The sequence below is a fragment of the Stigmatopora argus genome, chromosome 2 (assembly GCF_051989625.1).
Source record: "Stigmatopora argus isolate UIUO_Sarg chromosome 2, RoL_Sarg_1.0, whole genome shotgun sequence".
Lineage (NCBI taxonomy): Eukaryota > Metazoa > Chordata > Actinopteri > Syngnathiformes > Syngnathidae > Stigmatopora > Stigmatopora argus.
In genome coordinates this window covers 6489945-6514791 of record NC_135388.1, presented here as the reverse complement: position 1 = coordinate 6514791, position 24847 = coordinate 6489945, and the positions used below count along the sequence as shown (strand labels likewise).

The 24847-nt window shown below is 39.7% G+C and overlaps 1 protein-coding gene across 2 annotated transcripts in view; it reads left to right on the top strand.

Annotated features, from left to right (window-relative positions):
• The window catches only part of insyn1 (inhibitory synaptic factor 1), a 144533-nt gene that overhangs the window by 79423 nt on the left and 40263 nt on the right, over positions 1 to 24847 (top strand). For both annotated transcript variants that reach the window (XM_077594952.1, XM_077594950.1), the window contains exons 4-5: positions 5148 to 8433; positions 8780 to 10214. In XM_077594952.1, the coding sequence (XP_077451078.1) occupies positions 10071 to 10214 (144 nt within the window). In that variant the 5' untranslated portion in view covers positions 5148 to 8433; positions 8780 to 10070. The remainder of the gene's footprint in view (positions 1 to 5147; positions 8434 to 8779; positions 10215 to 24847) is intronic.

Below are 24847 nucleotides of genomic sequence, written 5' to 3'. Positions count from 1 at the left end.
CAGATTTTTATTAAATGTTAATATTGTGTCATTTCAAGGTTGAAGCAATGTTAAAGAGATGGTAATTAGTGATGATATTAGGTCATTTTATGGTGAAACGTAACGTTGATTAGATATTCAGTCATTTTATTGTGTGAAAAAAATGTTTGATTTCATGTTGATTTTGAGCCATTTTATTGGATTGGATTGGATAACTTTATTCATCCCGTATTCGGGAAATGTGGTAACATGTTTGATTACATATTGAATTTGGGTCATTTTATTGTGGAAACATGTTTGATTACATGTTGATATTTAGTCATTTCATAGTTTTCTAGTGTCATGTTCTCAAATGATAAAAACAAAAGTTGAGGAAGAGTATAATAGCAATAGAAATGTTTAGATATTGTAAACTTGGTAAAAAAAAAATATATCCTGAGTGTTCCTTTTTTCTTTCTGCTCGCTAATCATTAAAATTGTGTTTTTCTTCGCGTTGATCCTCAACCTCTGCAGTTCAGTAAAGTATATTTGTTAATTTCAGAAGTGTAGCAGTGTGTACTGTAAGTGTTTTCCACATTGGACATGATGCATGTTCATCGAAGCACCAACACGACTTCCAAATGAAGTACAGTTGGAGCAATTCAGTGGAGATTGGTTGTGGTGATATAGAGTATCACATGACCATATGATCTGGGGAGCCTATAGCATTCAATGATGAGTAGGACATTTGTCATTGAGGCCTGAGGCCATTTCATTTCCGTACCATTTTGATATGAAATGTTATCTGTGAATATACGAATGTACAACTAGGAATACAGTTGTACTTTTATTTTCAATGATTTCCAATACAAATCTAGTCAAAGTGAATATTCCTTATGTCACATTATCACCAAGACTTCTTTACAAATCTAGAGCTTGTTCCACATCCAAACTACATCATATTAAAGAAAACCTGACCGAAGGTTAAACGTCAGTGCGGTCATTAGTTTTTTTTCATCACTGCCAATGAGCGATCGGTTTGGCTAATGACCGCTTTGTGCCACCTCATCAAAAATACATTGTGTTGTCCATCCTCCCGAGTTATCTCAGGCAGGTCAATACGAAAATGGCCTCAAGAACACTCTCAATGACCCCTCGCTGCAATTAGAATTCGGGAACAGCCCCCATTAGTGCCCTTTCGTTATACGTGGTGACATTCTCCCAGTGGAGACAGTGTGATTTGTCAAGCACTTTTGGAGGAGCCTCAACCTCTTACTTATTTTCCAGTAATTCCTCAGTTTAGTGTAACTCTTTCAAAACCTTTAAACCGACTAAAGGAATCCGAGAACATCCAATGACTTTCATGCCATATCCTGGAATTCATAGGTTATATTGTGTGGTTTATTTTTCTCCCTTCTAATCAAAACAAAAAAAAAACACATTCCTAGATGTCTGAAAAATATATCGCTTAGAATTATCTGGAGGATAATAGACTGCACCCGCCAACAGTGGTAAAAGCTAAAGCTGTTCAATATTTGCTATCGCATATCAATATCTGCGCTGATGAGTTGGGGCCTGCTTCACCTACTCCATAATTGTGATATGAAACGGAACGAAAGCCAATTAAAAGGGAACCTGAAGCTTGCGCAGATATTGGAGCAACTGCTCTTACCAGGTGTTTGTATAACATTTCTCAAAAGATGCTCCTGAGAATAATAATGCCAGAAAGGTTTCCAAACGCAATGTAGTTAAGATGATATTTAGCCTAGATTCTTCTATTTCTTACTCTCTCTTCTTTTCTGTAATTTCTACATTTATCATGACAGCATGCTCCCTTTAGGTCAGTCTTGAAGATATTTGTGGGATATTTTTTCTGACATAAACCTATTGAAATGTTAAAAATCATTACGTGTATCTGGCATGAGACTGATCACTTTTATTGTAAGACGTTAATAAATTATAGGAACCTGTATTGATTCACATACGGACAGGTAGACCATCAAGTGATTTCAGCAGGGCAAATGCGACTGAAACCCCCCACTTTTCATGATGAGACTACTGACCCTTTCAGCCTATGAACACATGCAGCCATCATTTGCCACCGTCGGAAAGGAAAAGGAAATGAGAAATCAATCAAACACTTAAGCCTCATTTCATTGTGTAAGAGAGCTGATCCATCAAGGGGTCAGTTACAGTTGGAGGCACTTTTCATTCCAAAAAAGCAAACATGAGGGACTTCTGGTTGAAGTATTGAAAGGTGAGCATAGAAGCAATAGCTGTCATTAATGATTAGCCCGTTCTTTCTCGTTTGTCCATGTGAGACAAAGCCAGCTATGTCTGGCTGTGAAACATGGAGGCCACCATTGAGCCAAAATCTGTAAAAATATGGATTACCATGACAATGAGAATAAATACTGTCATTGTGAGTGGAATCTCAGTGGAAATTAGGCACATTTAGTCACAAACTGCAAATGCATTCAAAATGGAAATGATTCCTTCTTTGATCATTTATCGTGTTGTCTTGGGGGTTCTTCAAACAGTAGGCTTGTCGCAATAAACATTTCTGAACTCTCTTTGAATACCAACAACATTCATCTATTTTCTATAGCCATTGTCCACAAAAAAGGTCCTGGGACCTATCCCAGGTGACTTTGTTCCATACCCACAACTGTAGGGTACAAAAAAACCATTCATATTTGCACTAGTGGACCGTTTATTCCAAACCAAATTTTGCAATTCCTTGTCTTTGTTTTTGCGTAATGTAGAAAGTAAAGTTAAACTAACAGTCTATCCATCTAGCGCTGTGACATTTGTACTAAATAAAAGAACCTTGAAGCGCCTTTCCCTTAATTGTCAGCCAGTTAGTCACATGTTGACTCGAAGATTCACAATCATACAAAATGGCCCGTTAAGCATTTTCATTTAACCTAAAACAACATTGCTTAATTTATTCTGTCATTTGTTGGAAAAATAAAATAGGAGAAATTTGATTGGGCCCTTGCATCTGTTATTTTTTGTATGTGGAGCCCTTGAAGGGAAAATTTGCACTTTTACGTATAATTTGCAGTCACCAATGAACTCAGCATAGATGTTTTTAAAATGTACGAACAAGCTGGATTTCCCAGAGAACAGGAGTAAGGAGAACATCCACAAAAAAGTGGAAAAAAAGTGCTGACCACAAATACACAGCATGTCCTTAACGTGATATACCGTATTTTCACGACTATAAGGCGCACCGCATTATAAGGCGCACCGCATTATAAGGCGCACCCTCAATGAATGACACATTTAATTTTTTTTCCATATATAAAGCACACTGGATTATAAGGCACCTTGTCTATTTTGGAGAAAATTTAAGACTTAAGTGCGCCTTATAGTCGTGAAAATACGGTACTTGCTGAGAAATCACAACGATATCGAACGCATGACCACAAATACACACAGGCACAATGGGAAGTCTTTGAATTAAAAGAAGCAAGGGAGAGATGCCAGCGCAAGAAAGCTGCACACAAAGGTGCATTCCAAGCTTGTGGGGTGCGTTGCAGCACTTTGCCTTGGGGCACATTGTCATCCACCAGTACTAAATTCACACCATTTCAATCCATGGGAATTAAAGCAACCACAATCTCATCCTCGATCACATTCTCATGAACGGAGATACTTAACATTCCAAAGCTGTCTCCTTTTTTGGTATGGTTTCAAAGTCATTGTACCAGCCTTTACTGTATGAATAATGATGCACGGATCTTATGGTCTTAAAAATATATGCATGTAAATCCATCTGTGCAGCAGTTTAAAGAAAACTCAGCGTGTTAAGACATGAATGTATAGAACGGAAAAAATATATGGAAATTGTTTGATTGGGCAAAAGTTTAAACTTGTTAACAAAAGTTCCAAACATGAATAAAGAATATAATTTGTATATTTGATAAGGCTTTAAAAAGGGATACCAAAGGTTTGGCCTCTAAGTTCGGAGTTACTGTAAGCTTGTCCAATGACCTTCACTTGTCAATCACTTGCTACATACAGCATGGATGTTATTTTCTTTAGCATGTGTCCTTCAACAAAACAACCGTGCATGTGAGCCATAATTAAATTCTGCAGAAGAAGACAGTGACGCATGTAAAACTCAACGCCATTCTTCTCAATCTGCAACGGATTGGTATTTTATCCTTCTATCGATATGCAGTGGTATCAAATTTTCTACACTGGAAAATGAATGAAGGAATCAATTGAATAATATTGATCGCAAATCTTTGTAAACATTGCGCCGAAACTGGAAATTTCCATCTTTAGTGTGACGTGTGTGAAATGAAATCAACAAGTGAGCTATACATTGGTGTATACTTAAGTATTTACTTTTTAAAAGCACAAATATCAACGTACACCCAATTTGTGGAAATCCCAACTCTGAACTGAGAATAGTTAAATGGGGCTACACACCAATTTATGGCCAAAATTGCAAAAGATCGGCCCTGACGGTAAGGCTGAGTCTTTTATTTGAAGGTTCCATTTTGTTATCTGTGATTAACCTATTTTTACACTTGAATGAGACTTAAATCCTACACAAAATCAAATGAATAGCATCCTGGATCAGATGATTTGCACCTCAGAGCTTTCAGTGTAATGCAGTCCCACCTAAATTTAGGGAAAAAAAGCACATCATAAAAGTGCTCCACTGCCACGTATTTTTCATTTGTTGATAGAGACCACAGACTTAAATTCTCTCTCCTCATGCAATCAATGTTGGAAGAACATCTGTATTGATTGCTGGCAAACACACTATCTCAATTATAAAAATAAAATAAAAAATCATGTGGACATTTTGTAACAGTGGCTGCCAAATAACTAACTTAAATATAGGCTTATAAAAGTAGGATCGTTTTAAATTCTTTTAAGGATATTTTTATTGTGGTTTCATGTGCTCTCTGTTGGTATGCGTATGTTCCAAAGTTGATGAAATACACCTGATTTTGTTCAAAACTTTAACATGTTTCCTGTATTGCCATCAAAGTGAGCAAAAGCCTGATCGACAGATGTGTTCGATATGTTTGGCTTTAAAATACAATGAAATAATGTATTAAGAGTGAAGGGCATGACAATTAAAGCATCAACTCTTTGTAACATCAAAGAGAGTTGCCAGTTCGAGCTAGTTGCTGTTCTGAATGTCCCTTTTTTTATCTGCCCAGAAGTCACACCAGTTTCTAGAAGATGCACAAGAAGACACATCACCCCATGCTCTGAGGAAAATAGACCCGAAATGCGCAAGGTCTGGAAAGCTTCATGACCCAATCAGCTGTTTATAGATAAGTAACCGAGAAGTGCCAATGTTGACAAGTATTGATGTGACCGCCAAAAAAAGAACAAGGTAAGAGAATTATTTTCCTTTAAAAAAAGCAGTCGGAACATTTGTATAAACTAAAGACATATAAAAAAAACTATTTTAAAAGAAAAGATGTTTGCTCTTATTTTTGGTTGGATCAGAGAAAAGGTAAGTTTTGGAATTGACTGATAGGTGTGGAAAAAAAACAAATACACACACACGCACACACACAAACCAGAATTTTGAAACTCAACAATCAACCAGCCACTCTCATCATCTGCAGCCTGCAGATGTACACCCTCGGATCTGTTGTGCAAATGAATAAATCGTGTGTTCCTCCAGGCCTCCCGGGCAACAGTGTTTAATATAGACAGACTGTATGTTGATTGCTGATTATTTGCGCATTGATTGAATGAAATTGTCTCCTGTTCAAGTCGCTGAATTCGAATTGTGATCGTGCATTAGTTGAAATGTGACTGCAATCTCGTTTCCAACTATGGTATGTTTGGTAATTCATTCACTTTCTCACAGTTTGTGCAGTGGTCTCTTTTTCTACATATCCATGCTTGTATACATGTCTCGCCACTAACTAAAAATAATTACATTTCATTAAAAAAAAGAACAATAATTGCAAAGTTAAGTCCAAATCCTATTTTGAAACCTCACCAGATTCCAACAAACCAAACAGTATAGCCACAACGTGAAAGAAAAATATTTTACATGAAGAAAATAATCCATTTCCTTTGCCCATTACGGCATCAGTGGCGTGAAGCTATCTGCACTGTGCACCTGGTTCTTTTCCAAGGGGATGGCATTTAGTCATGAACCCGTTCTATTGGGCATTGGTCTATTAAATAAACCTTGCAAAAAAAAGAAAGAGGTTGTGCAATGTCAAGCAAAAGAAAACGAGTGCATAAAAGCGTATCAAAACGGAGCCTCCTTGTTTAGTGCCGTCAAGGTGCTTTGGAAAAATGTTCAAGGACACCTGTTTCGCGCAGACTCTGTCTGACGAGCAGCCCATCTGAAATGTTGTGCGGGTGATGAGAACCACACACGGTGATGCATTTGGAAACCAACACAGGTAAATAAGTGTTTTATTTTTAATGATGACTTCAAAACAATTAGACTCACCAAACCCAATTACCCTTACAGCATCAGAATAAAATCTGCAATTCCAGACCGCCAGATAAAACTAATCTGCATGGAAAATCCACATAACCTGAATCACACTTGGCAATTATGCTAAGAAATGCACAAAGCCTCAGGCTGTTCTGCTCAATTATCTTACAAACAAACCCAAAAAGAGAGCTGGAAAGTAGTTTGAATGCTTTTGGACAGTGATTTTTAAAGTGAAGTACGACTGCCACCGGGGCCTCTAGTACTTGAAAAAGGATCTACTGAATGTTTAAATTTGTTATTTATTCAATCCACTTTAGTATATTTATCGAGTGCATCAATTGTACTCAAATTTACACTTTTGCTACGGGGAGTCTGTGAATAAATCACGTCTTAAGTTGCAATTTGAAAATGTTTTTTTTAACATTATGCAGCCATGCTGAGTAAAAACCTTTTTATCAAAAGGTCTGTCATTCCACAAACCAGCTTTATAAATTCCACTAATTCGAGGCACCCTGCCGCTTGGTACCGCTATTCTTGGATGTGTAGGAAGACAGAAGAGAAGATAAGACACTATGCAACTAGCTAGTGCGTCTCCGAAATTGGAGTACCTGCTGTCTTGAATCGACAATTCAATCTTGGCTTAAAAAGACTCGCTCAGAATTGTGCTGATTGAGAAATTTCCCATTCAACAGGACCCAGACTTGTCCATTATGATCAAACGGCACCCGTGTTGTGTATCCATTATTTTGAGCGCCAATTCTTCATACAGAATTATCCATACCACCTCATGGAGTGTTGGTAAGACCGAAATGAAACTTCCCTATGAAGAGGAAATTTTCTGTCTCCCCAATGATGTAATCAAGCATCAACCTGCCTTTGATAGGGATGCTTTTGAGAATCCTTCGCTTTGAGACTGCTCTACCTGCCTCAGTCTGAAGTTTTCTTTAGAATTTAAGAAAGAGATGACCTACTGGGTTGGGTTTTTACATCAGTGAGTGAGGTAGTGCTGGATGCTTGTAGAAGAGTGTTGATTTAGCCTGGCATGCAAATTTGTTTTCTTTTTTTAATGTCACAGAAACACCGACTAACGAAACAGGATTTGTTTTCTCTCCACCATAAAATCAAACATCATCCTGATTTGTATATCAACTGGTTTGATGATCCATGCCTTGAAACTGCTCATCCAGGCCTATATAGGAAGTCGAGATCACTGGAAACATATGCTACGGAACTTTCACAGGGGCAACAATCTAATGAGCAAGAGTTTTACTTATAAGTTAGTCAAATCTGATCCTGCTTTTACAGCTAGGATCTGAAGCATTCTGTGCCCCCAAAATGCCAGATTTGGTAGTTTGACTTCATCTGGGTGCAAAAGACAACACCTCCAAGAGAGAGGAGAAGGAGACAAGGAGCCAGGTAGGAATGTGAGGATGGAGAAGCTGCGCCTTTAAAAGCGCCAGACTCCTCCTCCACCGAGTGGAAGCAAGGAGCCAAGTGGTGTTGGCAGGAGTCTGAGCCACATGATAAACTCTGGCATCAGCTCGCCTTCATCCGGCAGTCGGGGAAGACACAACTAAGGTGCAGGGGGCAGAGACTGTAGAAAGAGCAAGAGCGACAGAAGGTGGGGAGAGAGTGAGCAGGAGAGAGGAGGGGTATTAGGCTGGGGTGGGCTCAGTGGTCAAAGCGTTGAGACACGGCAGACAGACAAGCGAGGAGAAACTGTCATTTGCTCGCAGCTCCCCTTTTTCACAGCTCTACTCGTCTGTCGACCGCCTCGCTAAGGCAGGCGAACGCCAGCGGTGGATGACGGGTGGCTCATTTTCAGCGTCCCGGTTATCGGAGTGACGCTCGGAGCGGTGCTGACAGGAACGGAGGCGGCCGTGTCTTCTCTGGCCACTTTGGGCTCCCTCAACAGACTGCCAATTGCTCTCCTGCCTCCTCCTGCTTGTCCTCCACACAGACTCATCTTCCTCTTCTTGATGAGCCGGAGAGTCAAAGACCCCCGCTGATAGAGGCTTCTCTCTGTCAAGACAGTAAGTAAGGGAGTGAGGGAACTATGCGTGCCTGTTTGTGTGTGTTTGTGTACCAGTGAGAGTGTGTGGAAGAAAAAAAAAGTGTTGTTGAACACAGAGAAGAGAAAGCTTGTCTCTCGATCCCAATGCCTAGGATGTGCTTGGAGAGTTTGCTCTGGACAACAGTAATGTGATGCACAGAAAAAGGGAAGTCTGTGAATCGCACACTGATGCTTTCTGACACGAGCTCCTAGTTAATCCCTTTCGCTGTCCATCCTGTTCACTCCGTTGCATGTTCAAGGTGCTGCGAAAGATTGGGGAAATAAGAGATTGCTTTCCTTTCTACCCTCTATCCCCATCTGTCCAGGTGCCACGTGAGGCTGGCCAACGTGCACCGTGGCAGTAGCGTTGCACCGAATCTGACAGGAAGCGCTCCTCGTCGCTTGTTCTCCGAGGCTCCGCCAGGCATCTTTTCTGGGATTTATCTCATCCTGCTTGATGGCGCTGAGCGCTCTGCCTCTCTGAAAGAAGAGTCCGCATAGGAAACCACACACTGCACGGATAAGAAGTATAATAATTATCCAATCACGGCACGGGTAGGCAGACCCGGTTCCCTTAGCAACAACTGAGAGAGACAGAAGAGTCCTTTTCTCATTCTGCTCTTTTGGGGTATTTTTTCAATGGGGGCACACCCCGATGGACTGCTCTGGGCATCAAGTGCCACACAGATTCTAGGGAAAGTCACTGCTTTGCCTTAGTGTCCCCAGTAACTGTGTCTCATGCACCAAGATTTCTATTTTTTCTTCTTCTTTTTGACCACTTCCCTACGAGAGTCACGTTTCATAGGCCTAGGAATTAATTCTTCCTTATCCTCTGCCACCTGGAATAAATCCTTCTTTTGGGAAGGAAGATTGGATTCTCAAGGAAAAGAGCTCCAAGGTACACCTACCCTCCCTCCTGACAATGACTGAAAGACATCATTATTTAGTTGTCATTTGCGCTGAAATGGAAATCTGAAGTTTATTTCGACGTGAACTATTGAACTCCCTCATTTTCAATTGAGCACAAAGGAATAACCATTATTTTTCCGACTCCCTCACAAATTTCATATAAGAAGAAAATTATCTGGGGAGTTGCATTTTTGTATGTCTAGGCGAATGGATATTGATCGACTTTTATAATTGTAGCATGACACAATGTTGCTATGTTTTTCACGTGTAAGAGGGAAAAGCACCTTGCCAAGCATAGAACTTTGTTTTAAATAGCATCTCCTCTAGAACCTTTTCAGCTGTACACACTGACACATGAGATGAGTTGGTTTAGTGAGATTATGTAATATATTTTTTTTATTCCAGCCTTTTTTGCTTCTCCTTTTTTTCCATGGATTTATTGTGCTTCACTTTTCCTGCGCTCACATTCTCCCCATTTTTGGATGGACGCCATGGCTGCCTGAGAGTGACCAAGTGCCGAGTGTGCGGGCGAGGAAAGGTGTTTAGGTCGTACAGGTGCTTTTAAGATGTTGAGGTCTCCCTACGTGGTCGGAGCCCCTGTTCGGATCAGTAGCACTGAGGCTCCTGGTAGCCAAAGACATGGACCCCGAATCGGCTCCCCCACGCCCTCAGCCTGTCGGCCACTGGCCCCACGTCACTTTGTGAAGGATGTCCCTCAGCAGAGCTCCGGCCCGGGACACCTCTGAGACCCCCAGCCCGAGAGAACGCATCCGCAGTCACATGAAGATGGTGATTGACCAGCTGGAAGGAATTCTCAGAGAGCTCAAAGATGTGGCCAAGGAACTTCGGGAGGTGAGCTTGAAAATTACATATTGTACGTCTCGCTGGAGGGTTTCGAAGGGTTGCGATGGGGAAAAGTGGCTTCTAAGTGGGTGTGCTACCAAGGAAGAGTTCATTTAATTAAGCGTAACATTCTCCTCACAGCGTGGAGATTGTGATTAAGATTTGAAGTGAGAGCTGAGTTTTTCAGTTGTGCGGCAGGAGAATATTGTTGATTAGTACCTCAGTGAGGGTGCCTTTTTCCACCCCATCAAATATGAGACAATTACTAACACTGCTCGTGTCTTCAATTTAAAGATGGGTGTGAGGTGTGGGGGTAAATCTGGTGCAAGAACCCAATGAGATGCATAAAGCCTCACTGTGAGAGGAAAAAAAAGGGCTTAGATAAGATCCCGCACTTAGTACCGCAACAGTTATGTAAGCATTTTGTTCAGGATCAACGAGATTTCTGTAGTTTTGCAACTGCAGCGTGTCAAGGATGATTGAAAAGGACTCGACAAAAGAGAGATTGTATGCCGTTCATTGCGTATTTGACTTGAAATCAGAAAAAAAGAATAGGCTCTTTTACTGATAATCTCAGTCCATGGGTACACAATTGCCCTCGTCATCTCTTTGGGATCTTCCCCCAGCTATGAGCTTGTCTTGCTCAGCTTCTGCTAAAGAGTAAGATAACAGCAGCTGGGGAGACAGAGACGAATGGGAGCTTGGCTAAACCCATCCAGCATCCTTCCAGTTATTAACCTTCCACCTCTTCCCAAAGAGGCAAAAGGCAGAGGAAGAGAAACGTGCTTTGAACATGCCGCAAAGGTCCATGTTGGTGCATGTAACATCCAGAAGACAGGAAGGGGAGGCTTTAAATACACGTTTCGAAGCTGCCAGGGTGTCACAACACAATCCCTTTGCACATATTCTTTTAGACTCTCACCTCTTATGTACTCAGAGGCGCAAGGGCACGGCTCACAGCAAGCCCCCTCTAAAGTAGGACGGCGAGGCCATGATTGACGATTATGGTGCTACAGCAAGTGGAGTAATGCCGGCCCGGAGATATTTATGAACAAACACGCGCCTTGTGCCACTGCCAGCCCCCGACGCCTATTACCATTAAGGGAGCACGATGACTCTAACATAAGTTTGGAGTAATGTCTCAATCTCTCGTAGACAGACGGGATTCATATTAGACTCATGTGGTGGGGAAGAATTTCCCCATGTATTTTATCATTTTCTCTAAAGCCTCGTTTGTTTTGCTTTTGCCGTTCTCCTCAAAGCCCACGCAAGTAGAAAATGGGAGGGTTGCGATCTGTTCTAGGTACATCATTGCTACAAATCACAATAAATTGAGGTATTGAATTGCCTCATAGAATATCGCTGCATTGGTTACTTTTTTGAAATATACCACCCATTGTATTTATTGTTTCACTCTTGTTCTTTGTCATTGGTGATCAGTTAAAATACACAGTGAAACATTTTTATACTAATAGGGAGCATCAATTTTTCTCTCCTGTCCAAGACATGTGAATACAATTGATATTACTAATACATATTAGTGTATGAAAACCTAACGGCTTTTTCAAACATTTGATTTGAAGTAAAACCCAGCAGAGTGGATGACATACCAACATAATCTGAAGTTGAATGCAAATTAGAAAACTAATATATCCTGAACCCACCATTATAGTCATAAAGTTTAATGTAAGCTACAATTCATTGACACCTAAAACAAATATTGCTGCATTGCAATGTGTTCTTTCACGGCTGCATTAAAGAGTATATTCATTGATTCCATATCTTGAAAACATCGTATAAATATAAACTGAGGGCATTCTGCAGTCACCTAATGATTTTCCTCCATGAAATCTTTGTGGCTATTAGCATTCAAGGTACAACATATTGTGATGAGTGTGACATTTCTAGTAGTAACCCCCATTCTCTATATTAGCTTGACAGTATATCGGCCGAAAATGTATATACTTGAAGATATCGCTTCCATTTTTTTAGTTATATGAAGTATATATTGCTTTTTGTTTTTTACTTTCAAACTATCAGCTATTGCACAATTATTCTACAGTACGGATATTGGCATTATTGGTCACATGAAAATTGTATATTTTACCATGACAGATGATAATTCTCATCCATCAGTGAACATGTTATCAGTATCACTACGTTGCGATTAACCTACCATGCAATTTCACATCCTCCAGGATACTAAAAAAATCAGTCAGATGTGAGGCCGGCTAATGTTGCATTAAATCTCCTATTTTGTCTATGGGCAAAGAATGTCATAATAGATAACTTCTACATATATAAATGATGAATTGCCATGTTAATGCTTTGAAATAAATAACTCGACAAGGGAGCAGTAATGACTTATTATCACAAGCAAGGTCTTTAGAGAGCTGGTGGAACTCCAGTGATGTCCGGAGTCAAAGGATGTCATTGCTGATCATATGCATCTAAATGTGAACTTTTCTACATGCCCCAATGCGTACAATGTTTCATAATTTTTTCCTTTTGTATCCATATTAGTTCTACAGCATGTTGATGACTAATAAACATCTGTAAAAGGAACTGGGATCTCATGAAATCCAGGGATACAGTTTGCGCTGAGTGCACGCAGCACATATAAACAGACGTACGCACAATTGCGCGCATACACACAGTGATAATTTGCAGCTGGAAAAAAATGACGTTTTTTACCATACGATTAATTGATTGACTGCAAATCGCCACAGGCTTGCTTGTCTATTCTCCTATTTTGCATTCCTGACTTGAGAAAATTTCTAAATCATGTTCAGCAAATCAAGGAAACAAAAAACTCCACTTCAGAGACGCAACATTAATATTCCGTCCAGCAAAGAGATCTGCTTGCATAATATAGTTTGATTGTTTCTAGTTTTATCAATGCCAACTCATTTCTTTTTCTAGCCTTCAATCAAACTATTTAGATGGAGTTCAGCATGAGCTAAATATGAGGTTTTGATTTTGTTGTAAATATATATATATATTTTTTTACAACTATAGCTGCCCATTGACTGAAAAATCAAAATGTTCCCCAGCCATTTAAGATCCAATTCCAAAGGTACATCACTGTTATTGGATTTCAATGTTTAGCACTGTCCCGACCATTTTTATTTCACTTTTTAACATAACATGGGGCATGGTTAATCTTTTCATCGCACAACCTCACAGAAAAATATTTGCGCTAGCCTTCCAAATAGGAAGAACTACGGTTCACAAATGAACACAAGCATTTCTGGAGGCAAACAAATCATATTAGGGCACTCTGCCATGTCTCAATGTGTGTCATGAATTAATCAAGCAATATTCGCAGGAAAGAAAAAAAAAGGTAACACTATGAAAAGGCCAGGAACATGAATGACTCTACCAGTATCAATAATATCTTTTTTGATAGAAAGTAAACAGCTTTGTCTTCAGTTAATGCGATGAAGTTATTTGAAATATCGCACTTTGGACTTTTCTTTAAATTACTATCTATTTCCATTTTCTATAGCAATCTTTATGAGGATCACAGTCGAGCTGTAACCTATCCCACTGGAGCATGAGTAAGACACATCCTGAACTTGTCAACAGCTAATTATAATCTAAATTCGTTACTTGAAAACTACCTACTACTTTTCATCCCATCATTTTTCTTTTAGCCGGTCCTTGACCTCAACCAATTCTCCTCCCTTTAGGGGGTTGGTCTCCTCTTTGTCTGAAAGGAGGTCAGGGAGAGTTTCTTACTTTCTTGTTTACTAGAATTCATCAACCTCATTAATAAACAACCCATGCCAAACACATCCTCTGTAAATTCCACCAAAGTTCAAACCCTTGAGCATAATTCTCTTGCAAGCGGCACTCCGTAGCGACCCTACAGAAATATCTGCTATGAACCATTAATCATTTGTGCGCCCCAGAAGCCCGTCAATGGGAAGTGTGCCATGTATCTACAACATCCTTGGCTCACTTCCTTTAATGGGCCTCTGTTGAGTTTCCACATTTGGAGCAAGGGTTTTCAACTACAAAATGTGAATGCTTTTCATTGCAAAAGCACGTACAAGGATTCATTTGAATATCCAAATTTGATGCTACAACTGCAATCTATGGCTGCGACTTGACTGCTGAATTCATCCTGCATATAGACAGCATACACAAACCAATAAATAACACAATAGCTTCCTGTTGAATAGAATCCAACAGAATGCCGGGCTTACAAAGACCAAAAAATCAGTGATTGGCAGTACAATTCTCTCTTCCTTATTGAACTAGATGGCTGTTGAAATCTACAATCCGAGTATTGGCAACCACAGATTTCCTGAGTGAAATATAAAATTACAAAAAGCCATCTCTACAAAAGTCAATGTTAAAAAAAAAAGAATCAAGCCATAGACTTTTCACAGTTCTACTTCCTTGCCTTTAGTTCTCGTGAAGAAATAGTGCCATTAGTTGTTTGTTCCTCCTGGTGGTGACCAGTCGAGGGAGTAATTTGTCCTTTTGCTTGAAGTCAGCTGATATCCACTGTAGTTCACCGTGACCCTGAACAGGATTAGCGATAGAGGAAATGGATAGATATGTGAAATTGGTGGTTCCACTGTAAGGTGGCATAAAAGTGGGTTTAAGGTTTATCAACATTTAACTTTAGTAATATACAAGACTATGGCATCACTTAGTTCTGGATTTTCACTATTTGCAACACGTACAATTTTGGAAGTGATCTTCATTGTCTATGTTGTAATAAACCTTAAATCAAAGAAATCGTCACGCTGTTGTAACTGTATACCTGAACTCGCATTCACTAACATGTGCTGTAATATCCTCGCTACTGTATCTCCCGCCTCGTGAAAGTTTTTCTTGATGTTAATGTCGTTGAAAGTCAATTAGTGTGACATATGACTCTCTTGTACTCGTGAATTGCATGACACTCTTTGTGACGAGTCCAATGAGAAGGACATAAAGGAAGGACAGTGGACAGTAATACCCGCTGATAAAGCACTCCATTTGTAATAATCATACTGGCAGGAGAGCCGACTCTTCTGGAAAAATCATTCATTGAGTTGTGGCATCAACCTTGGACAGAGGATAAACAAAGAACGTTATGTGACATTCAATTGTTTGCTCCAACTAACTTTGGCAGAATACATGGCATCTGATGGAAGACAATACTCCTTATCAGACACTCCCAGACTTGGCAAATTGAAATAATGCAATAAAGCACAAAGTGAGGGCGAGAAAGTCAAGATAGCAAGATGAAGCATTTTTAAAAAGAACAAAAAATGGAGGCAAGGAAGGAGGGATGATGGAGTGTTATGACGGCCATTATGCAGAAGCCTACGATGGAGCACATCTGTGTTCGGCGCAAGACAAATGAACACAGGGCAGGCAATCAGGACTCCTCAAATACAATAAAGCGCCGAATGAGATGAGGTCAAAAGACGATAAAGAAAGAGCAATTATCACTGGCTGAATGTAGCACACTGGAGGACATTGCCCCCTGACAGAAGGCCTCAGGATAGATTGAGGCTAGTTTTCTCAATAGTCGTCATTACACTAGACCCTGCTGCTTTATTAATGAGAATGGCCACCGTGAGGGTGGAGATTATTTAATTAATCTTTGGTAGAGTGCCGTGAATCAAAAACTAGCCATCATTATTCATTTACAAGTCTCACCCATTGCAGTCATTTCACCCACCCTCCGTATTCCAGAAACGTAATCTTTGATTTTACAATGTAGCCGATCATTTTCATTCATTTCAAAATGACACATCTGAATTGGCCGTAATTCAAAGCGTTTGTCATATATATTTATTTGATTTCTAGTACTCTCGTGTTTGTCTTTTTATATATATTTAAGGTCATGATTGGTCTTGAGCCTTTCCAAACTAACTTTTGACCGAGAAGCAGAGATAGAGATGGGATATACGGTATACTGTACATTATGGCCGTTAACATCCTTTAAGTTTTCATTTTGTTACCAGCTTCGTTAGAATTTCCGATTATGTTGTCTGGTATGCATGCATCATGAAGAGAGGTCTCTATGTGAGATGTGAGAGTAAGCCGGATGAGAGATAGGGGATGAGATGATCTGATTTAATTGGCAGAGAATGGAATCGGCATGTTCAAAACTTCAGTAACCACAAAATGCCGTGCCCCCTTCCCATATAGTAAACAAAAATTTAGAAAGGTTTTTTTAACCATTTGATAATGATTGTGATGTCACACTATATAGTATATAGACTGCCATAGCCAAGGTTGTCTGCTCTGAGCGCATGTGATACGTACGCTAAGTGCTGGTATTGTTTGAAGCCCGGTGTTGACACTGTTTCAATCATCTGGCCAAGGATCAGTTGTAATCTTTTCCTGACAGCTCATGCCTCCTGTTTGAGACTGACACCAGTTACCACAAGTTTCCATGTTTACCAGGGCCCTGCTATAACAAACACGCTGGGCGCCTGGAACAAATTTGTTCCAAACTTGAAGAATAAAAGCAAAGAGCAATTTTCTTTCTGCAGGCATCTCTTTTTCTTCTTCTAAAACCCCAGTTTTCCCCCTGATCAGCAGGGCAAAGCTGACACTGACTCACAGTAAGGGCCATTCTCGTGGCTATTTTCAACATGATTAATAAAGACAATGAAAAAATGCCCCATCACGTAGTTATGTCATATCTGGAGGTTTTCGGGGTATGCTTGCATACTAGGCAAATGACAGTGGTTTGAGACTGCTATTGTTGTATAGAAAACATGTACGTTGATTAAAGACACTATAAGATTGAGGTAAAAAAAGATTCAATCATTCATCTTGTGTGGATCCTTGTCAGGCTTGCAGGGGTTGCCGGAGCCTATCCCAGCCGACTTTGGGCGAAAGGCAGACTACACGTTTTGGAACTTTTCTTTACACATTAATGCTAAGCAATCAACACAACAAAACTGGTATTTAATCAAGACCTTGGCTTGTGCAATTTTCTTTTAAACAGTGACAAGCTGTACTACTTTTCGCAAAACAACAGCACAGCAGGGTAGAAGGAAATTGGTAAGGTGTCGACAACCATTAGAGAAATAAAGAAACCTTAACTTCCTTTGCGCAAACTGGAGGATAAACTCAAAATTTAAATTCAACACTCACAACATGCAACTGTGAGACTGAGACTGCCACAGCTGAAATTGTTTTCCCCCCACAGCTTGGTCTGGAGCATCGGTCCCTCGTGAGTATAGAATGTACCGTGACTTGAGTACTGTTTCATTTCCCCCCCTCCCCATTAAAACTCAAGAGAATATAGGTCACAGATCATTAACTGCACGCATATAAATGCTTAGATGCCATATGCACTCACAGTCAAACATTGCCTCGGAAGTTTGTTTAAGGCAGCTGCTTCGGGCGGTACACTTGAGCCTGCCTTTTGGGACCGTAGCTAAGAGCAGTAGAGGAAGGCCACAGTTTCACACTTCCATTTCTATGGCAACCCAAAGTTGGAACATGCTGCCATTCATTACCTATGCTTTTGCAGAAGTATGTTCATTCATTTTCTGAAGCGCTTCTCGAGGGGGATGCTGGAGCCTATTCAAGGTGACTACACACACTCCTATATAGGGGCAATTTAGAGTGTTCAACCAGCCTACCCTCCATTTTTTGGGGATTTGGGAGCAACCCGGAGTACCCGGAGAAATTCCCTGGTCAAGCGACACATTTGATCAGCTTTAAGGCTTTACGGAGGATCCTATGCGTAAACCCTTTTCAATACAATGACTACCTCGAGGAATGCTTGTTAGTTCGATCAGAGTAAACCAGTGCTCACACACTCGTCATGAACATTAATGCTTTCCATGACGGTGTTATTTTTTCCTGGTTTCTAATTTGCTACCGTCTTTTTTTTAGTTATGCTACGGTCTTGTGCCATTGTGTTTAGATCGCAGAGGTCTCCAAGGATTTAGTGAAAAGTTCGAGACTGGAATAGGGAAACGCACTGATCAAAGCGGCGTCTTCACCGAAACACAGAAACTAGGCCAAAGGGCTGCTTCTCATTAAAAAACAATTTCAGAAGAAATGACAAGTACCTGCGTGCTGTGTCTTGTCAATTTGCTCCTTGTCGTGTGACCCCATTTTGTGTATGGAAATTAAATTCCTAAATTAAAGCTCGATGTCGTGCCTCCAGCAGTTCTCTCTTCTACACAGAAAAGAAGACAACATGGCACCTTAAGCCTTAAATGCTTTTCGAGATGAATACAAAACAATAGTGTCATCTGCTGAATCCCATATGTTTGGAAATTAATTCAAATCTAGTGGTTGATGTCTTTATACTTTAGATCAGTTATGCGTGTTTCTATTTCTATTTTTTTGTGAACAGAAATATAGAATTAAGCATGGTTGAATGTCCCTCCAATTTTGAAAATAAAATTATTTACTGTTTTAACCACTATAATTTGATTGGTGGCCATAAGCAGAATGCTTCAAAAATGTTAGTTTAATTTATTATTTATTTACTCATAAAACAACACACAGACAGACTGACTTTGGCGGAATTCGTTAATAAGTATTTCACACAATTTGATTGGGATTCACCGTTACTTAAGTATATGCGTAAAGCCATTGTCTATGCTCAATGCATGCCCGTTTTTTGCAAATTGATGGACAGAGCTTGTTTTCCAGTGCAAATCCATAATGGTGTTGCGACTGACAAGTAGATAATAGGGTGGGTGGAAAGTGTCAGGCAATTTGCAAATTCCAGACTCTTTGCAGAAGAAAGAACACGTATGCCAATAGCTGCAACACAAAGGCAAAATGACCCTCTCAACAGTAGACTTCCAACAGAAGCTGATTTACAAATGTAGATGCACTTTTCCCTGCCTTAGGATTTTCAGATTCAGTCATCCAGCAGAGTTGGCACATGACTTTAGCCACTAGAGATCAATGTCATTATGAAGTTAGTTGTTAGTGCCGTACAAAAATCTCTAATGGACAACTTCTTGAGCAGAGATGGTTACAAAGCAAGATCTATTAAAGTGCTTGTAATGTAATAAGTCTATTTTTGTTGTAAGCTTATTACTTCTATGGGGGTAATTTTCTGCTCGTGTTGTATTGGAGTTTGTGTCACATCATATTTTTTTTCCTTTTGCAAAGCATATATAATTTTCAAATTGACTGACACTTCCCGCCATCATAAAATAACACTTCAGTCTGTACACATTTGAAACACAATTGTGCAGTATCATCATTAATATTTTAAAAACTAAATAAACAGGGTAAACAGAAGCTACAATATTTAGTTGGCTAACTTTGAGAAGTGGGCAGAAAGTAAGAGTGTGATGCAATCCCCTGAGACTCTTGCTCCAAGCTTCTTTTGAGATGTGGCCCCAGCATATTGACCAGTCCATCATGCTTGTAAGACCCAGTGGGCCTACCTCCAGGAACCGTGCACTCAGCATAGACTGTAATGAGGCTTCTGCTTTCGACCTCTGCTGAGGTAAACACTCCCCCCTGCCCCTCCAAAAAACAAACCCTTCCATAGTGCTTGTCGTGATTATTGGACTTGTTATAGATAAGCTATTCTGCACCACTCAACAATAAAGGTTCTTGTAGACATGTAATAGAGTTATACGTATGGAAATGCCTAGAAATAGTTATTGACAGCGGACTACGATGTTCATTTACAATAGTTTTGTCCAAACCACTGTACGCTAATCAGGACTTACTGGTACTCGGACGTTTGGTCGACCGGACTTTTGGTCGAACGGACGTTTGGTCGAACGGACGTTTGGTCGAACGGACGTTTGGTCGCCGGGTTGTTACTGTTCAAACCAGCTCTCAAAATTATAATCATGAGAGAGTGAGTTTAATATCGAAATATCTAATATCAAAATATCAACAGTAATCTCTGTCATAATTTGACAGCGAGCGAACTCGGCGACCAAACGTCCGTTCTACCAAACGTCCGTTTTACCAAACGTCTGTTCTACTAAACGTCCGGTCGACCAAACGTCCGGTCGACCAAACGTCCGGGGACCAAACGTCTTTCGACGAAACGTCCGGTCACGGGATTTACTATACCAAAACATATTTGTTCTATTTACCATAGCTTTGCAGTCTTCATTTGCAACTTTGTTTGTGTGATACTGATGAAAATGAAAGAAATGAAAAATGAATTAGTTTTCCAGACTGGGCAAGATCATTTGTTGCCAGCTGGGGATTGCTTTTGGGCCCATCTTTGTGCTTGTTAATGGTGTGAAATGTAACACCTGTCAAAGTGTACAAGAAAGCTTACGAGAATAGTTAGATCATTTTCATTGTGTCAAAATGTAATGTGAGTGGAAAACTGGTGGACTCCATTAAATGTTGTGAGACACTTTGAGCAGGTGCAGGATGGTCGCTTGTGCAATTACTACTACAAATGTGATCTGATTTGTGATGTTTCCTTAGCACAAAGCAGCACTCTGAGCAACACGGGGAACAACAGCTCTCTAGTGGTGAAGCTTAATCATGTAACAATCTTCATCTGAGTCTTTCTGAAGGATCATTTTGAGCTTTTTTTTCCCACTCTTTCTTTTATTTTTAGCCTCTGTCTTCAAAGCCTCATCAATCAAACATTATGGAAGAGGGATAGAAACATTTTACTCGCCGAAGTACAGAATGCAGACGAGTACTCATAAGAAAAGAGGCTAAATTAGTATTATAATCCACGACTCATTGGGCTGTCTCCTTCGTGCAGTCCTTCTCAAATAGGAAATACATCCTCGAGAGAAAATGAAAAATATTTAACAAGGGATAAAAAAAGAGGGTAGCATGAAATGGAAAAAAAAAACTTCTCTCAAATGGTAATCCCATGAAATATGACAAGATATGCAGTACTTAGCTTCACTGAGCTGGGATAGGCGCCAGCACCCCCCGCAACCCAAGTGAGGATAAAGTGGTTTAGAAAATGAGATGAGATGAGATGAGCTTCACTCTGAGTATGTTGGGATATGATTACAAAAATGTTTACTGTCTACAGCAAGGGCGTCAGACTCGGGTTGGTTCGCGGGCCGCTTTAACTTCAACTTGTTTTCATGTGGGGTGGACCATTTTAGATATAATGCTTAGATTTTTTTAGAGATGGATTAAAAGAACTGGATTAAAATCCCTGAATATTCAGTTTTTTATAGATCTAAAACAATGTTTATTTTTTATATATATTTTTAGATTTTACAAAATGATTTTTGAACTAAAAACACAGAAAAAAAATCCTAAAACAGAAAGTCGGCACTCATGATTAACTTTTCCGGGCCACACAAAATGATGCGGCGGGCCAGATTTGGCCCCCGGGCCGCCACTTTGACACTAGTGGTCTACAGATCTACATTACTTACATTACACCAAGATCACACTTTTAAACCAATATTAAATAAATAAATAAAAACATTTTGAATAATGCTAACATTCTTACTATACATATAACAGTTTTAAAGACAAATGATAACATTTAAAGTAGTCTAATATTTTCCTCATATTCAGGGTGCCATAATAGAAAATAACATTTTTCAATCCATGTGTGTATTGTCCACTTGTAGAAGTACAATCTACTACTTTATGAAAACCCTTAACAGAGGCCTCCTGTATTATCATAATGACAAAATAACAGTAACTGCAGCGATAATGAATTCCACACGCTGTCAACCTTATTATTAGGCGTTAGCAATTTTGCAGTTGCATACAAACCAGGAAAATTTAATTAAAGTATACCACAGCTGCAATAGAAAGTGCACATTTCCCCCTTTTAAAAAAATAGCATAGTGTTCCCTTCACTTAAATTAAAAGCTGCTGCACTTCAAAACGACACCTCCCTTTTCCTCTCAGGGAATAAGCAATAGTGTTTCATCTACTTGACAAAATAAATGCCACACCTAAAATGTATTCCTCCTTTTTCTCTTCAGAAACCACAATGAAAGTGTGTCGTTCAGTGGGAATCATTTCCACACCTCAAATAGACATCGCTTTTTTCCCATCGTTTCATTCCTCAAAGGCACCTTTTTTGTTCCCCTTAGGAAAAAGAGACAAATGTCGTATTCACCCGAATAAACAAAAGACACACCTCGAATACAGGTCATTCCCCGAAGGGGGCTTTAACTTAGATGGACACCGACATGTGTCACTGTAAGATTCTCTAACACAACGCAGATCTTTTCTGTCTTATCTGAATTCATTCATTTCTTTCTATACCTGGAGAAAAGTTAAATTGAATTAAAAAATTCAAAACAACCTCTCTAAGCTATACTTTGTGTGGCTGAAAGTGATTATAATTATTTTTAATGATTTTAAACTGCCCTCCCCTAAAAAAACAGGTTTAGGTTTTCTTTAGAGTGTTCGCTTGGGGCATGCTAATGTTAAAGAGTGTAAGTGGAGGAAGATAAAGAACAAAAAATGGCAATACAGTGGTACATCGACATACGATCTTAATCCGTGCCGGGACTGAGATCGTATGTCGAGCTTTTTGTAACTCGAGCAGACGTTTCCCATTGAAATGAACTAAAAACGAATTAATTCGTTCCAACTCTCTGAAAAAGACCAAAAACAGGATATTGGATTGGAAAAAAATGTTTTATTTCTTCTAATTCGCCATCTGTGTTACAAAGTAACACATAACTAGTGCTTTAATAGTAATAAAATGTGTTTAATACAAGTAAAATTAGACACATTTCGCGGAGGCTAGAGAGAGCGACAGACACGGAGGTGGGGTGGGGGCGGGGGGGTGTTCGGGGGGACTTTATCCACGGCAACAACGCACTCGTAAACGAACAAACAAATTTAAATTAACTTGGATTAATATATACAGACACTCAAACATACGTTTAATGTAACTTTACACAAAACTGAATTCTAATTTTGTTTGAATTTTTTTTACCTTCGTTCTGGGCGGGTTAGCTGTTTGCCACGCCTCCACCCTCACGTTCGCTATCGGTGGGCTGTTTGCTGTTGTATTCCCTTCAAAATATTCCAAAAATGATGCACACAAATGTCCTCACTATAGGATAACGCACGACCACTTGCCAACGAGAAGTTGTCTTGAATGAGCGATCGTGGGAGCTAACAGGCTAAGGAAGGAATAACAGGAAAGCAATAGCTGAGCTTACCCACGTATTGATTGTGGGTAATGAAGTTTTATTCTGAGAAAGGGTGCCATTGGCTATCGGTGTTGTGTGCACGAGTATACTTCATTACCCAGAAAGCCCTCTTTTTGCCCGTGCATGCGCGTTGTGCGTTTTCTGGTCCATGTGTAGCGGAAACTCGTCTAAATAAATCGTTCAGTGCTCGTAGATATCTTATACACGAAAGAGATGCGGCAAAAAAAGACAGTGCGCTACAATGATAAACAGCCTCTCATGTCAGGACCACCTGGCTTGGTCGCATATTGAAATTTTGATCGTATTTAGGGCGAATTATTCGATCGAAATTTTCATCGTGCCTCGAGCATGTCGTAGGTAGAGCTGATCGTAGGTCGAGGTACCACTGTAATTGTGTTTTCAAACTCACTGAGCAAGTTACCGTTTTCATAATGAAGTCAGACTATTGCCTCACGCTAGGATGATATCTCGGTAAAGGTAAATACACAATGATTCTCGAAAGAAGTTGTCAGGTTTATAGATTAGCTTTCCTTCTGGTAATGAGTCTTCCACATTTCCCTCCTCTCCAACTATACTTTAGTTCCAAATCAACACACAAAAAAAGACGAATTGCCATGGAAAAGTCATTTTTTAAGGGCACAATCAATTTTGGCCCATCTGCTCAGGTCTTCATTAAGTCTCAGCTTATTGATTGTGGTGGAGAGCTGGCAAAAAAAGTGGCATTTAAAACTGAGCAGTCATTGAAATTCTAGTGAAGCAAGGTCTGCTGTATGAATCATTCAAGTACTCTAAATGACTCTCAGGGCATTGTTTTATTTTGAATAACAAGGGTCGGAAACCTGGCCGTACGGACTAGGCTAGTGGTGTTTTAAAAGCTTATAAACGTTGTATTTTGCGATCATATATCAGAGCAGCTGCAATGTTATTGAGGGCGCTGTAAAGTATCAATTTGTGACAGATGCTCTCTGCAAAAGAATATACTTCTTAATTCAAAGAAGACGATTGAATCGACTCATTAAGTATGCTTGTGCGCTGCATCCACGCGTTCAGCTGTCAGGATAAATGTGGCTCTTGTTGTCTTTCAAAAGTATTTGGAAAACTTCCCAAAGAAAAGCCCAACATTTACAATTGTGCATATGCTAAATTGTTTTTCCTCAAACAATGGCCACCTTTCAAACAAATCTAAAGTTACTACTCAGTTGGACAACAGTGAAGTGAAAGTTAGTCTGCATTTTATATTCGATTTCAAATTCTAATCTACTCTTACTTCCTCACTGTAAGAGCGCATCATTTCTCATCTTCTGTCAGGTCAGGGTTGAGCTGCGCCGGCAACCATTTTATTCTTAAAGGGAATTAAAAGAAGCCTGCTGATTATTGTGGAGAATTCACCCCAGAGCATATTTCAATTTTTTTGCAAGTGCATGTTGCCAAAGCCTTGTTTAAAATGAACCTTCACTTGACAGAAACGCACACTGGTCTATATTTAGAAATTCTACAAGAAAAAAAACGACTTCTAAGTATCTGTGTAAAGTTTGGAATGCACGTCTAGTTGTTCGGTAA